General features: G+C 38.6%; 1 protein-coding gene across 7 annotated transcripts in view; it reads right to left on the bottom strand.

Moving 5' to 3' along the window:
* DIAPH2 (diaphanous related formin 2) overlaps positions 1-17,591 on the bottom strand; it is an 814,964-nt gene that overhangs the window by 292,973 nt on the left and 504,400 nt on the right. For all 7 annotated transcript variants that reach the window (XM_023634106.2, XM_023634104.2, XM_001914669.6 and 4 more), the window contains one exon: positions 1,886-2,010. In XM_023634106.2, the coding sequence (XP_023489874.1) occupies positions 1,886-2,010 (125 nt within the window). The remainder of the gene's footprint in view (positions 1-1,885; positions 2,011-17,591) is intronic.

The raw sequence follows: 17,591 nt of genomic DNA, 5'->3' as shown, positions 1-17,591 counted from the left end.
GATCCATATGATGATCATGCACTTTGTTTGTCATTTTCTAGAAGGTTGAAACTCTCAATGGGGGCCCAAGGAGCCTTCCAAAGCAAGAACAATTTGAGTAACAGGTTCTATCATCGTAATTCACTAATTTGGATTTTTTAACCAACTCAACTCAATATTCGAACTTTTCCTCTAAAATAAATTGCCGTATATTTTGTTTTTTTAAAAAAACATGATATGCAAAGCAACAGCCCCATACATTTTAATATAGTTTTCAATCCCCTTGTGGACAAATAGTCACACTTTAGTGCCACTTAAATGAAGAATAACCATTCATCTGTAAAATACAGATACGGAAGGCTCTGGATTTTCATTTTAAAGTGCTTAATTACCTGCATAAAGAGAGAAATAAAATAAAGAGTCTAGGCCAAGTTCATGAGGGTTTGAAATTACTTTTCTTTTTCTAAATGAGCAACAAAGACTCCTCAATGTTGCAAGCTGTTGTGTGGCCATAAGCCAACTGTAGAAGAAAAATGTTAGAAAGAACAAGGGGATTGGGAATTAAATTCAAATATATGAGGCAAGAACCAAAATCAAAAGTTGAAAAATGTAGGCAGTGTTTCCAGCCACAGGACAATATAACATATTTGAAAGAAAAATCTAATCAGCAGTAAAGTTAAATCTTCACATTAAGTATCCCAATGTGAGCAGTTATGCAATCCAAGGTTATTTTTGAGGATTTCCTGCCTCTAATTACCCAGAAATTTATGTTTCTAATATTCCTATTTATGAAAGTACTCAGCATCACTAAAGGACCACACGAAACAGGGTATTAATTCATGAACCAAAAGACTGAGAAAGAAAAAAAATTGTCACGTAAATCTAAATTGCCATTCTCAAGTAATTCGACTTTAGTACCGTTCACTTCCAAGTTGGACAGGAAAGAAAGCATATCATAGAAGAAAAAGGCAATAGATTTAACCTTGAAACAAGGTGACTGCCATAGAGTTGTTGAAGGAATTTACTTATTATCAGATAAAGAATTTACAGTATTTATTCCCTCTAGAGATCTAAAATGGTGAATCAATCTGCAGTTCAAGATATTTATTTAAACCCAGAAGAGGAGGATATAGCTTTAACTCTTGAAAACGAAAATAGAGAAAAAAATACCAGCTCCAATGTAGTTTATCTTTAGACACCAGCTTTAACATTAAACAATTCAAGCTAAATGCTATTTGTCAAGTCCTCCTTTCATATATTTCTGTAATTTATATGAATATACTCTATGTAAAAATCAAAGTTTAAAAGCATTTATTTAGCAGGAAATGCTTAATGTGATATAGATAGCTACTACGATTTATTTAAATATACAATCTACTCATCAGGCCATCCATCCATCCATCCACGCGTCCATTTTATCCTCACAATCCTTTCAGTCTACTGATAATAGTCATACTCTGCCCTTGAAAATACACGTGCCTTCGGAGAATACTTGCACGCACACCAAGAGAAAAAAAAAGTCTCAAACAAAATTCTTCTCCTGTTGATCATTTCCTTTAAGCAACTGGTTACATAAGGAGATTCTTTGTTTTGTTTTGTGTCTGATCAAGCCTCGTAAGACTTACCTCTCATATCTTGTGGGCCTTCAAATGAAATTCTCCTTTGAGAAATGGCATTTTTTCTTATACAGTTGTTCTCTTCCCTATTCTACCTGATTCGAAAAACCATGAACTAAAATTTATGCTGCAAATATAAACACAGCCTATACACAAATTCATCCAGACAGTATAAACAGACCGGTAAGTTTAGAACTAACCACATAGTAAATAGATGGATAGAGAGACAGATACACAAACAGACACACACAGAAATGAACAAATGAAATGCTTAAACAAATAAAGGATATCGTCATCTTTTCCACAAACTTATCATGTTGATTTTCTGATTGGGGGAATTTCTTGATGTCACGTTCCAGATGAAGAATTTGCTGTTCCATTGCTCCAAGGTTGCTCTTGAGAATTTGAGCTGAAACTAAAGAACAACGTGCAAAGCGTTTAGAATATTTTATCAGGTGTTCCACAAAACAACCAAAAGAAAACAGTATCAAAGTACTTTTTTAATGTGGAAAATAGTTCCGTGAAGTCAACTCACATTTTTCTGAATTACTGCTCATAAAAATTCTATCCTCCATGAAATAAGTGAAAATGTGTAATATAATACACCGAATCATCATGTTTAATATGGGAATGTCACCATTTTATTCAGCCATTAGTTCAAATGAATCCATTTCTATTTAAATTCATTGATGGAATTCCTAATATTTCATTCTTTAAAATCTAATTTGAAGATTAAAGAGAAACTATGGTTCAAAGAGATTGTATCTTATTAATGCATGTGCTTGGCTATATAAATGATTTAAGGTTAAATTACATAAAAGGATCAAATATTTTTCTTTTGTTGAAATATCTTGGTTTTTATAAACCAACATCTACGGTAAAAGTTCCGGTCTTCAGTGATTTTCATACTCGCAGAGATGTGAAAAATAGCTGTTGATAAATAGAGAGAATTCAGAGCAAACCCCAGCAAACACATATGCACAGACACACCCCCAAAGCTTCAGCGTGCACTCACACACTATCATTAGTTGCTTTAATTACCCCTAACATTCTCTGCACTTTTCTTTTTCTCTTCTCATTGACAACCAATAATTTTAAGTATTCTATTCAAACTGCTCTTAAATACATGCACACTTTCCAGATCTCTTATGATGCCTTCTTTTCACAGAGGTTTTTTTTTTAACTTATACCATTTTATAGATACTCCATTCCTGCATGAAGGCCAATTATGTATGAAGACACTTCCATCAATATCAACAGCACTGGGCAGGGTTTTAGGTGAAAAGACAAGCTAAGTATTAGAATTTGATATGTAGCCTGCAACATTGGTTTTTCAATCCAGCCCTCTGAAACACTGCTCTTTTCATTAAAGGACCGTGAAACAGAAATAGAATAATATTACAATTGTTTTTTATTGTTTTTTAAAGTAAATTTTGGTCTCATTCAGAGGCATATCAGAATGACAATGAAAAATTGAAGAGACTGACAAAATCTACCCTCTGGCAAATTTCAGCCAAACCCTACTGATCCAAATTCATCACACTGACGAACACACCTTTATAACTCAATGAGGAGAAATTGCCCTAATTTTACATGGAAATTCAAGACACTGAAAATCAAACACCAACACTAAAGACAAATCATTTTTTTTTCTATTACTCTGTCAGTCCCCAAAGTTCTGTCCAATTTAGTTCCATTTGTTTAGATCTGACAACATCTTGGAAATTATTCTTTACTGGAGAAGTTTAAGAGAGTCTTGTCTTGCCAAAAATTTGCTAATGGCTTGGGAATCATTGCTTCCCTTATTTAAAGAATGAGTTTGCTGTGGAGGAAATCATTCTGACTTTAAAACTGAAGTTTTTCACTTGGGTTTTTCCAGTAGATTCTCGCTAATCATTCAAAAGGTTTTCCTTCCTCCTTTTCTTGACTGAAAAGCTGAAGATATAAATTGACAAGTTGTTTACGTCACTTAGGTTTCATGGAAGAAATGAACTCATAATAACTTTCGGCCAGGTTTAGGTCGCAATAGTAATCCCCCAACAAAAGCAATAGCAATTCCAGTAGTAAAAAGGGGATGATGATGAAAATTCATCTTCTGAAGTTTCAATACAGAAACACCCTAATCAAGTTTCTCTGCACACAAAAGTCTAGTTGTCTCAAATAACAAGAGACAGTGTTTTTAATCCAGTGAAATTGCGTTTTACTCTAAAGGTGAATTCTGAATAGAACAATATTTTCCAGAAATCTGTCCACCTCAGTTCCACATGTTGAATCTTTAGTCCTCCATAAATCCCTCCAGAGCTCTAGTCCAGATTCTCTACCATTTACAGGCACTTTTGTTTAAGTGATCTTCCACACATCACTTTTTGCTTTGAACGAGACTTATTTTTGTTTCATGTACATAAACAGTCTCCACTATAAAAACTCAAGCTACTTAGTGGTAAGATCCGTATCTACTTCTAATCCGTATCTATCTATCTAATTCGCTTTTCCGTCAGTACTCATCACGCATGTACCCATTAAAGGTTTGTTGAATGAATATGTGTATCTCAATAATTTTTGGTTCTGATTTAAATGTATGCCTACTTCTGCAACTGAATGTGCAGGTAGAGGTTAGATACAATCATAATGACTGAAAGTTACCACATCAATTATTATGCAAGTATGGAAAGGAAACAGGAAGTTGAAGTCTGTCTAATAATATGTAGAGAAGGCAGGGTTGCAGGAAATGCTTCGACAAATGGGAAAGTGAGGCACTGGGATGAGGAAGAGAAGTAAGGGACACCTTTTTTTTATTAGGCTCCCCTACTCTTCCTCTGTAACGAATTATTAATATTATACATGAACAAAAGGGAATAAAATACTAGAGATGTAATAATCCAAGGATTCTAGCCCACATGCAAATTTACGGCTGCATTAAACAAACAATACCATTAAAGAAAATGTATAGCCTGAAATTGGTGGAATTATGGTATCTTCGAGTTAGAAGTGACAGTAAAGGGGATTTTGACCAGCCTCTCAAGTTGTAAAAACTCAGGTTGCACAGAGTCATAGTCCACATTCCTGGAAAGCAGAGCCTAAAATAAAGCCTGCATGTTAAGGCCTTATTGGGGAGTGAGGGTGGGGCATAATCCCAGGGAAAAGGGACAAAAGCAAATACGAGACAGCAAGTGACTGAACTGCCACAGCTTTACAGAAAATACAGCTGGCAGTTTAGTGTCTCGGGCTGTCTCCATCAGGGCCAACTTCATGGGCACGTGACCTGTGTAGTTGCACAGGCTCCCACGCTTAAAAGAGCCCTGTACTTTGTTTAATGCTTTGTGGTCGCCATTTTGAAATTCCTAATAATTTTTCAAATGGGGCCCTGCATTTTCATTCTGCACTGGGCCTTCCTAATCCTGCAGTCAGTCCTGGTCTCCAGATAAGACAAACCAAACAACTGGAACGTGGAAGAGCTGGTTAGAGGGGGTGAGCAGTTCACCGCTGGTGCTTCTCCTTTTCTATTCTCTCATGGGTGAAATTCCGTTTCAAGGGGTGTTTACTTCCCGCTCTGGTTGGCGAGCAAGACAAGTGGCCCAGGCTTTGTGGGCAGGGTGGCACAGAAGGGGTGCCCAGTGAAGCTAGGGTGGTGCATAAACTAGATCGAGAACAGAGGATTCGTTATATCCTAAGTGGCTTATTCCCTTTGTGACAGTTGGTATGATTAGAAACATTTTTGTTGACTTATAATCAAAATCAGCCTACTTGAACTCTTCTTACCCATTAGTCCTCATTTTGCCTTGTAGCAACACTGATCGAGTCTACTCCCCAGTTTATAGGAAAGGTATCACTCGCATCTTCTTGACCTGTCCAGGCTACAACCAACCAGTTCCTTCAACTAATCTTCCTAAGGTATAAGGGTTAGTCATTACTTAAGCTTTTAACTAATATTTACTGAGTACTTACTATGTGCTAGACATTATTCTAAGTAGTTCTATGTATTAACTCATTTGATCCTCACAAAAACTCTATGAGGTGTATGTACTGCTCTCAAGCAGGGGTGTGATACGAGCCAAACGGTGTCTTCTCAGGAAATTGTAAATGTAAAGCAGTGTCTCTAGCACCTGGAAGGCCAGCAACTTGAGACAAAATCTGCACCCACCTGGCACAAGGGCATGTCACTTATACTTGGGGACAGGCATGGTCTTAGGAGTCAGATCGACCTAGGTTCTAATCTCTGCCATACCAAATACCAGTTGGATTACCTTGAGCCAGTTACTTACTCTCTCGGGGTTGGGGTTTTTATCTCCCCACTTGCAAAATGAAGATAATAATACCTTCCTTAAAGAGTAGTCATTCAAGTTAAATGGTTTGATAAATAAAAAGTTCCTATCATTCGACCTGGTACATAATAGGTAATCTCTAAACATTTATTCCATATTCCACCATCCTTCCCCCATACTCTACCTTCCAATAGACAAATTCCTACTGTATAAGCGCCACCAAGAATTAAACAATTTGGACGTAATTTGAACAAAAAAAGCAGTCATTCCCTGCCAGCTACCCCACTACGGCCTGATTTAATTTAATCCAGTTCGTCTTTCTAATCGAGAGAACCAAACTTAGACTGTGTTCTCTTTGTAGGTTTTACCACACATCACACTGTAGGGCACATGGAATTCTAGGTCTGAGGACCAGTGACAATTCTACCAAAGCACAGCCAATCTCAGAGATATTAGCCAGTGCCAAATTTAAAGAAGATTTCTGGAAATTAAAACCTATGCAGTAGTCTGTATTTCTCTGGAGACATTTAAAACTTAGTTATTTCGGCTCTCTAGACTTGTCTAAAAGATAGCAGATTTTTTTAAGTGTTAGAAAAGAATTAACACGTGTTTACCTGCCTGATTATTTGCCTTGAATACATTTGCTTCAATCTGAAGAGCTAAGAGTCGGTGCTGCTTATTTAACGATTTAATTAGGTCCTAGCCTATGCTAATTCTAATATTTCTTGAGGGTGTCTGTGTGTGTGAGAGAGAGAGAGAGAGAGGAAAATATTCTTCCTGGAGGCAGGGGTAGATGTAGGATAGCTGGAGGTCCAGAACATTTAAATACCACAGTGGATTAGAAATGCTGGTCTCTCGCATAGCTTCGGCCTCAGGGTGTTTTTTGTGTCTGTCATTCTATTAGTTCACTAATATAAATTAGGGAGTCTTTAATGACAGTGCAAACATTTTCTATCTGAGTAAATTCCCACTACAGGCATTTTCAATGACTGATTAGTCAGTCTGGTGGCACTTTAATTTTTTTCTCTCATTTCATTTTTTACATCTGCTACTGAATTACTGAATCTGAATTACAACACTAAAAAATTAAATTATAGCTCTCGGGTTCTTTATTATAGCTTTCTTCCTTGTACTCCATAAATAACCTTTTAAGCTCAGTATACTCTCTTGAGTTATATGTAGGGAGAAACTTTCCTCACAAATCTTATTTATCTACTTACTTCAGTTGAAAAATATACATAGACATTTTTCCTGGCCTCAAGCAAATATATGAGAGTGGCCTGATTTTTTACTCAAAACATTTTAAATGACAGACTTGCTCTAATTCATAATTTTAAGAAAAGTAAAGTGTAAGATAAACATTTTAAGTGAAATTTTAAATGGAAAGATTCTTCAATTACACAGTATATAAGAGAACTGATACGCTTTTAAGGGGAAACAAAAATCAGAGGACTCTGGTGACATTCTCTACACCATGAGCAGAAAGTATAATTTTATGTAAATATAAAAGCGTTTCCAGGAACTTGAGAGTTTTTTTCTCTGAATTAAATATTTCTATTAATTTTACCCATTGACAAAGTAACCCAACACTTCTTATATCTTTGCTCGAAGAAAGGCCAAAAATGTACTCTTGTAAGTGTGTATGTGAGTAGGCCCAAACACGATTATAAGCACCCTGTAATTTCCTTTCACTGAATATATCTAGTTGAAGAATTACCATCAGCTAAGCAGCATAGCTTTGAAGTGACTCATCCAGAAAGCATACGTAAAAAAGCAGAGGACATTACAAGCAGCCTGAACAACAGGCACAGTTGTGTTCTTTCTCGAGTGCATTTATAAGTGAATAGTTTCATTTTATATCAGTGCTGTACATGGAAATGAAGCAAATGTGTTTATATAATAACAATAGCAAACGCTCATCACTGTGGACTTCTTAGGCCTTTAAAGAAAGTAAGTGGTAAATGGCACACAAATCAGAAATTCCTATAACAACAACAACAACAATCTGTGGAAAATGACTGATTCTCAGGGGTAAAAATTGTTAAAAGGTCACCATAATGGAAAACACAATTTAACCAGAATCCTTGCTAAAATTTATTTATTTATTTTTGGTGAGGAAGATTGGCCCTGAGCTAACATCTGTTGCCATTCTTCTCCTTTTTGCTTGAGGAAGATTGGCCCTGAGCTAACATCTGTGCCCATCTTCCTCTATTTTCTATGTGGGATGCTGCCACAGCACGGCTTGATGAGCAGTGCCATGTCTACCTCTGGGATCCGAACCAGCAAACCCCGGACCACTGAAGCAGAACACACGAACTTAACCACTATGCCACCGGGCTGGCCTCTAAATGAAATTTTAAAACATTTCGTCTCCAATACATGTTCACAAGTGCCATCCTTTGCCCCCTAACATGTGTCCTTAGGGATGAGGTGCAGTTTTTCTAAATTGGATTCATAAATGGCCTGAACTGATGTTGAGAGCAGAGGAACTTCTCTCAGAAAACATGAAAACTGCTTTAGAAACTGATGAGGACTTTTAGGCTGCTTAATTTTAAAACGGTTTATGACGAGGATTTTTAGGCTGCTTAATTTTAAAACAGTTTATGACGACGATTTTTAGGCTGGTTACTTTTAAAACTACAGATAAGAAGCAGGCTCCGAGGAGTGGAATTTGTTTGCCCTTTGATTAGAGACAATTGCATTCATGAAGGAAATCTCCATGCCTCCCTCTCTGCGCCAGGAGGAAGGGGGGATGGCCTTATCTCTGAAAACTCTTAATGGAGAAGGCAAGAACTTAAGTTGTTTACTGTCTGGCAACCTCATGTAACTGACCCCCCACCCCAAAATCCTCCTTTGTCTTTAGTTGAAGATAATATGTGAGCCGTGACTTCTGCCATTTACTCAATCCGGTTTGATTCTTATCTAAAAGTTGTGGGACCGCCCAATGGCCGGACCCTACTGGCACTGGTACCATTTTAACTTTTTTTCCTTTGTCTTGTAAAGAGATGACTCACATACCCATGCCTTAAATTTAGCCCTAACCCTCAACTCAGGGCAGCAGCAGGAGCTCTGACTGCCCGTGGGTCCTGTCCCCACGCACCAGCTCTGCCTGCCCATGGGTCCTGTCCCCATGCTATTCTATACTATTCTCTAAATAAAAGAGCACTACTGCCAGATCTTGAGAGTCTAAGAAATCTTTCTTTTGACTCCTTGGCTCACCGACCCCGCATAAGAAACGATATTAAATATGAACTCTCAAAACGTTACTGAGCATATTTCAGTGCCTGGGTTCATACATTTGCACAAGTTCTCAGCCTGAAAACCTCAGTCTGAAGGTTGTTTTTTTTTTAAAGAAAGAAATGGAGCCTTCTAAAGAAAAGAAAAGAAAAAACCGCTACTAATAACTATGGAAAGTACGGCTAAAGGACAGCGCGGGTAAAGGGGGAGGGAGGGCAAGTGTGAAACCCTCAAAATAACGATTTGCAATAAAAATTCTGTGACCTGACCACCAAACCACCAGCAGTGGACAGACACAGTGCCCGTGCAGAACCACAGTTCTTTCACCTGCTGTCTTTCCTGCAACTGTTATTCTGCCTGCAGCAAATAAGACGTGTGGATTTTTAAATCAAAGGCTAAAGAACAAACTGAAATCTCCTACTCTTGTTGGCAGTCTTAGCTCAAGGCCAGGATGGGGAGGTACATACGCGAGCTGAAGCTTCCACAAAGCGGAGCCGGATACAGCCTTGCTGTTCTCATCGTGAAGCAGCTTTTTTCAAGCTCATTTGTTTTCCTTGCAGTATAAAATGGCTCACTCGTCCACACCTCAAACTGAAATAATTGTAACGGGTCAAGTCAAGTCTTACTGAGCTGAGGTTGAGCTATGCTGAATTGTTCTCCCCTGGAGATTTTATGTAAATGGCTGGACCAGTATTCTCAACAGAAAAGCTTGCCAGAGCCTTCAAATGCTGATAAATCCTTTATGACATTACTTTACTAATGTCTTCACTTGTCAAATCTATGTAATGCATTCTTCTTTCACCTTGGAATTAGAACACTAATGGTAAAAGGAACCTTGTGAAAGGAGGCTACTTAATATTAAAATAGGAGGCCTTAAACATAAATTAGTAAAATTATGGAAATATAAGGGCTATGGAAAATAGAGGCTTGTTGACTAAGACCAGAAAAGACAAAATCTTAATTTAAGAAATCCTAAATTATAAGTTCATCAAATTTGGAATTTTGAGTATATGTTTATATGTGTCTTTAGTTTTGAGCTGTAATAATTAATATTATGGAAAAAGATCACAAAGAAAAAACACGTGGAAAACAATTATATTCAGCATCGTCAAAGTTCTGATGAGCCAGGTGTGAGAAATGAGCACTGTTTATTTCACACCAAGACAACTACCTGCTTCTTGTGTAAGCATTCATGAATGCTTACTCCTGGTATATTATATCCTTATTAATAAGGTGTGGAAAGATTATATGGATTGGTAAACCATTTGAATACTTTCTTCCACATGCTATTTGATAAGAATTAAATACATGTAGATATTGTCATCATAAAGCTATAAAGCTATATTAAAAGAATGTTAGGGGCCGGCCTGGTGGCACAGCTGTTAAGTTCACAGGCTCTGCTTCGGCGGACCAGGGTTTGCCGGCTCGGATCCCAGGCACAGACCTACGTAAACACCACTTATTAAGCCATGCTGTGGCAGGCGTCCCACATATAAAGTAGAGGAAGATGGGCATGGATGTTAGCTCAGGGCCAGTCTTCCTCAGCAAAATAAGAGGAGGATTGGTGGCAGATGTTAGCTCAGGGCCAATCTTCCTCAAAAAAAAAAAAAAAAAAGAATGCTAGCCTTCTTGAGTGTAATTTTTGTGACTGTGGCCAAGTTTTCCATGAACTGTATTCCTGAACTCATCCGGAAAATTAATGGAGGTACATGATTTAGCACAGTTATTCTTAAACTGTACCAAGTTTTTCTGGAACAGGTCTAACGCATGAAGTCCACAGGTATGTACATAGACAGTGCCATCACCTTTCACCCCAATCGAATGCAGGTTGCCATTGACTACACTGAGATCAGTGTCAGTGCTGAGGTCACGATGCCGGAGCCATTAGAGTCCATTCTACATTAGTGCCGCCCGGATTAGCAGTTCTGCTTGGCAGTAGGTTACAGGTCAAATAAAAGACACTTGGAAGGAGAGTAAGTTTATGGTTACATTTTCTTTATTCATTAACTGACTGGGGATACTAATAGGATTCCTATATGGCCACAGATAAGAGAATGACAATGTAAACTAAAGCAATGAGAGGATATAATTGTAATAATTTTCTCACCACTCAAATCAGTCCATAAAGAAAGCAAGGCTTTATCTGGGTATCATCATCTCATAAATCTATTATACTTTCGGTATTTTTGTCTCATAAGCAAACAATGGATTCAAGGAGGAGAGAAGGTTCAGGAGGTAGGCAGGGCCTTCCAGGCCATGATAAGGAGTTTCGGTTTCACCAGAAGAGTAGTGGGAAAGCACTGAAGGGCTTTTAAGTAGGAGAGGTTGATGAGATTTACGCTTTTAAAAAGATAACTTTGGCAGCTATGTGGAAAATGGAGGGAGGGAGTCAAGAATGGAACAAAGGAGAAGAGTTAGGAAACAATTATTATGATCTAGACAGGAGATGACAGTGGCTTAGACTAGGATCACCAAAGATGGTTGCAGATGTATTTTAGAGGTAGAGCTCACTGGGCTTGGGGTGGATGAAACGTGAGAGGTAAGGAAGAGGGAATTGTTAAGAACGATTGTGGGTTTCTGGCACGAAAAACAGAAATGGAGATGTTTGGAGGGTAGATTTGTGGGGAAAGATCTAGGGTTTAGCTTTGGACCTACGAAGTATCAATTGTAGGAACCATCCAAGTTGAGATGGCAAGTAGGCGGTTAGATATCTGGATCCATAGCTCAGAAGAGAGGTCTGAACTGGCACATGAAATAGGAAGGTATTTGCATACAGATTCTACTTCAGAACAGTTACATTGTTTCATTACATTACCATGATATAATTTAGTCCACAGTTAGTTTTCTGGCTGCATAAATCTAGGTAATAATTCCTGCATCCGTGACTCATGCCAAGTACAAACATTTCTAGACGTTGGGTAAGGTCATTTTCCTCTGGGCTATGCTTGTAATTTATTCCTAGTTTTCCTCTTTACTGCTTTTCTCTGAGTTACTCTAAACTTGCACAGGTACCACGGGTATTCCTATTAAGACTTATTTTTTTTTCCCCAAAAGTCTTGCTGTTACACTTTTCTTGAAACCAATGTTGCCCATAACAACCACACAGCTAATTGCCTCTGAAGGAGGAGGGAGGACACTAAATCAAAAAGCTGCAGGCCTTTAAAGCACACAGCCCTGAAAATATCTGCCTGAATTTCCCTCAAAGAAGGAGAAATTTGAAAGATTCAACTGTTTTTCCTTCATAGTGCACATAATTGGCACATTAACACTGGTACAAGGGGAAGGGTTAAGGGTGTTTTAGCCAACACAAGACAACGTAGGTTTCATCCTTTGGTCCCTCTCTTCCACTGGTTCCACTTGAGGTATTCACAATAAGCATATCTTCTTCCTGGATGTAGCTCTACAGGCTTTTTAATTTTTTTTTGGTGAGGAAGATTGGCCCTGAGCTAACATCTATTGCCAATCTTCCTCTTTTTGCTTGAGGAAAATTGTCCCTGAACTAACATCTATGTCAATTTTCCTCTCTTTTGTATGTGGGACGCCACTACAGCATGGCTGATGAGTGGTGTGTAGGTCTGTGCCCTGGATCCGAACCCGTGAACTGTGGGCTGCCAAAGTGGAGTACGTGAATGTTACCACTACGCCACCGGTCGGCCCCTACGAGCTTCTTTTAAGGTATGTACGTTTTTAGATTTCATTGTTGGTTGTTTTTCTATGACTGGTCATGGCAATTAATTGCTGAGTTTCTTATCAGTGAACTGTTCCTTTTAAGGACAACAGTAATGTTTTCCTGTTCAATCACAGTGGAACAATATAATTACTGCTCCTGAGTATATTGAGTGGATGGGGATACCGCACACATCTGCTTCAGTTCCCAAGTCAGTAATTCTGTTGCTGCCGTGGATGTGACAAAGTCTTTCTAGAAGCCCTACCCTTTACATTTTCTTCTTACAAATCTAACTTTCCATCAGTTTCAAAAGGTCCGTCATTGCTCATCCCTCCAGTTAGTCAGCAAGTTACACTTGCCACTGCAATCTCTAGCCTTTGGTATTCTAAAATAAAGGTTTAACAATTATGGTCCTTTGACATGGATTATTCTGCCAACTTCTAAAGGATCTGGATCTCTCCTATGAGGCCAGTAATGGATAAAAAACCTCAAATAAGAAACCCACCCAAATGGCCATGCCTTTCAACCTGGGACAACTAGAAATTAATGTTCATTATACAGATCTACCAATTTCCCATCAAATTCAAAAACATTTACTATTTCAATACCGAAGATGGGTGGCTGCTGAAAAGATGCAGAATAACTTTTTTAAGATGGGTTCACAGCAAATTCCATCCACGACACGCAAGCAGATGTCATGCTGGTAATACTTACTGACAAAATAGATTTGGCCCTGGACATCACATATGCTCTTCCAAAACAGTTTTTCTAGTAGCTCAAATGAACCAAACATTATAAAACATGTTTCTATATTTTTTTTAAAAAGTATCCAACCACAATTAATAATAATTTAGATAATGTGGTAAAACACACCTAGCAGAGTGCCCAGCCCACAGAAGGTCTGACTAGACGTCAGCTGAACCTGAATTGGAACCCAAACGAACAATATGTCCTACCAACTAGTTCTCCCAGAAATACACATCCAAATGAGTCAATAATGGCATCATAAAATCTGGTTCCACCCTATGCCAGACTTATACTTCAAAACCAAACCCTGATCTTGTCACCGTAAGGCTTACAATCTTTCAGTGATCCAGTGGTGTGCTAAGTTGTGGTAGAAAAAACATGGCCTTTGGAGTCAGACATACCTATTCCGAATTCCATCTCTACTACTTACTGAGTGATTCTGGGCAAGTTACTTAACCTTTGTGAACCTTAGTTTCCTGATCTGGGAAATGCGGAAAACAATTCTAATCTTGTAAGACGGTCATGATAACGAAATGAAATAATGTATGCAAAGCTCTTCTCATATGAACTAGGACAGTATAGGACTAGATATATGTCAGTTCTTTTTGTGCTCCTGTCATTTACAGGATCAATACGTCTAAGACCCGTAAATAGAGGATTTCCATTTTCTTATCTTTGATTTTCATTGAAGGCCCTTCTCCCACACTTCCTCGTGCTCCTCCTCCCATTCTTTCTTTTTTTTAAGACTATAGCAACTTTTAATTATTTCTTTGTGGAAGGTTTTTGGGTTTTTTTGGTGAAGAAGATTGGGCCTGAGCTAACATCTGTTGCCAATCTTCCTCTTTTTTTTCTCCCCAAAGCCCCAGTATATAGTTGTACATCCTAGTTGTAAGGCCTTCTAGTTCTTCTATGTGGGATATCGCCACAGCATGGCTCGATGAGCGGTGTGTAGGTCCACTCCCAGGATCTGAACCGGTGAACTCTGGGCCGCTGAAGCAGAGTACATGAACTTAACCACTTGGTCACAGGGCCAGCCCCCTCTTTGTAGGAGTTTTAATCATAGTTTTTATTTTTATGGAAGTTATATATGTACATAGGTTAAAGAGTCAAATCATTCTGGAAGTCTGCTTATGAAAACAGCACTTGTTGTCTCCTGCCCCCTATTTCCCGCTTCCCAGAGACATTTACTTTCTATTAGCTAATTAAAAAAAAAGATTTACCTTGCATATTGCAAAGAAAAAGAAAAGCTCATGTTACTAGCTCTTATGTCTTTTGTTTTTCATTTTGGTGGTGGTGTTTGTTTTTCCCAGTTTTATTGAGGTATAATTGACACACAACATTGTGTTAGTTTAAGGTTTATAAAGTGTTGATTTGATACATTTATATATTACAAAATGATTACCACCATAGTGTTAGCTAACACCTCTATTCCATCCCATAGTTACCATTTCCTTTTAGCTATAATCACCATGCATCCCCAGAAACTGTTAATATTATAACTTGAAGTTTGTGCCCTTTGACCAATATCTCTTTGAGGAAAAAGTTTGCTAACCTGTGTCCTATCTTTCTTGATCGACATATAACATCATTGCATTAGTTTGACATGTACAATATAACGATTTGATATATGTATACACTGCTAAAGGATTACCACAATAAGTCCTTGTAGTCAACATCCATCACCTCACATAGTTACAAAGTTTTTGTATGTGATGAGAACTTTTAAGATCTACCTTCTTAACTTTCAAATACACAACATCATATTGTTAACTATACTCACCACACTGTACATTACATCCCCAGAACGTATTTACCTTACAGCTGAAAGTTTCAACCTTTACACCACCTTCACGCATTTCACCCGCCCCTATCACCCTGCCTCTGGAGACCACTTCATGTTCTAGATTAATAAATATGAACTATCGGGAGAGACATCAGCAGTTTCCCGGTCCAGATCTCTCCTGAGGATATGGAGACAGAGAAGAATCAAAAGTGACTGACCAGGTCTCTGGATTTCTGGTTTCTCTACAATCACGATGCAATTGAGTCTCTTTGCAAAGATTGTTTTCACCCTTCTGGGGGTAAAATGTATATTGTAAATTCCATGAGGTGAAGTGAACTATATAAATTTATTCTGCCAATTGCATCTATAGAATAATTATTTAACAGGACTAAAAAATGCATATTTTATACAGTTTGCACAATACCACAGACAGGATCAAGCCACTCCTGGAAAAATTTATTTTAAAACTCTTCAAATTATGTAAATAAACTACAAAAGCAACAGATAGTGCAGAAAGTCAAAGCCAGGTTCTTTAAGCTAGTCAGTAGAAGAGGAAAAATCAGCCACTACAAAGCAACATGAAATTCAATCTCAACGGCCAAATTATCACTTTTCAAAATAACAGACAGATCCAAATCCAATGCTCTAGTATTCCACATTTTCCTTCCTTTCAGACTTTTCTAAAGATCTAACAATTGGCCAAGAAGAAGCCTATGTAATTGACCCATTTGTAGCTAACATGGGGTTTATATCACTACTCCAATACATTTCAGGAAGCTGCCAAGTTACACAGCCCAGTGTTACCTGTGTGTGCACACACATACTCATTTCATCCTCATAACCATCCTATGAGATATAGCCTGTTATTATCCCAATTTTACAAATGAAGAATCTGAGCCAAAGAGAGATTAAATAATTTTCTCAAGGTCATCTACCTAGTAGGTGGCAGAGCCAGTACCTGAAGGTATATAGTCTAGTGTGCACTCTTAACCAATAAGTTCTACTCCCTCTCAGGAATAAGGAAGGGCAAGCTTAAGTGGCATTTCCAAGCATGGGACGCGTACAAACTGAACGTGGTACCTGAAGTTCTTCTAAACCTTTAATTTAACACACAGTTATTTAGTGTCTGCTAATGGCACAACATTGCAATAGCAAAGGACAAGGACGTCAGAGAGGAGGAAAGCACATCCCTGTCCTCATGGAGCCTGTAATTTTGTTGGGAGGTTAAAACAAGTACATAGAAGGACATATAAACTGATGAGAGTATCAGCCAGATTATAATGCACTAAAGAGTGAGCAAGGGGGGCCGGCCCAGTGGCTGAGTGGTTAAGTTCACGCACTCTACTTTGGTGGCCCGGGGTTCACAGTTTTGGATCCTGGGCACAGACCTACACACTGTTCATCAAGCCATGCTGTGGTGGCATCCCACATACAAAACAGAGGAGGACTGGCACAGATGTTAGCTCAGAAACAATCTTCCTCACCAAAAAGAAAAAAAGAATGAGTAGGGAGGAAGAAAATTTGTAAAGGGTAGAGGGTTAATGTATTTCTGAGACATGTGACTGTAAATGAAAGAGATCTTCTCAGAAATGCGAAAAGATGATCTTCTGGGTGTATGGAGGATGGACTTGTGGGTTGAAGAGAACAAACACAGTTTGGAATTGCTGTTGTGGGGAAAAAAGAGAGGATTAGAGTTAAATGGAAAGCTATCTGAATTGCATTAGGAACCTAAAGTTAGAAATCATGGGATAGTGGAGCCCATCAGGTGGACAGTGTGTGTGACTTTTGTCATCTATGCAGGACTTGGAATTGGAACAGAGCAACAGGAGCAGCAGGGTGTGCACAAAAGAAGGCTAAAAGAGGGCAGCTTGAGGAAAAATGTAGGGATTCTATGGTACTGTGTGGGCTTGAAATGTATAGCTCAGGTGACACGGCGAATGCCGCTAGAGGGGAACTAATAGGTTAGAAGAAAAGGGAGAGGATAGCAAGGGTAACGGTAAAGTCATAATGAGGCCAACAGACAGGCTTGAGAGGCCAGGGCTGGGTGAGGATGGTTGTGGGTAGAAAGGCACATTTCAGGGGCTGACCCCGTGGCCGAGTGGTTAAGTTCTCGCGCTCCGCTGCAGGCGGCCCAGTGTTTCGTTAGTTCGAATCCTGGGCGCGGACATGGCACTGCTCATCAGACCACGCTGAGGCAGCATCCCACATGCCACAACTAGAAGAACCCACAACGAAGAATACACAACTATGTACCGGGGGGCTTTGGGGAGAAAAAGGAAAAAATAAAATCTTTAAAAAAA

The sequence above is a fragment of the Equus caballus genome, chromosome X (genome assembly GCF_041296265.1).
Source record: "Equus caballus isolate H_3958 breed thoroughbred chromosome X, TB-T2T, whole genome shotgun sequence".
Taxonomy (NCBI): Eukaryota; Metazoa; Chordata; class Mammalia; order Perissodactyla; family Equidae; genus Equus; species Equus caballus.
Note: the sequence above shows the minus strand (reverse complement) of the source record. Positions and strands in the feature narration are given on the sequence as shown.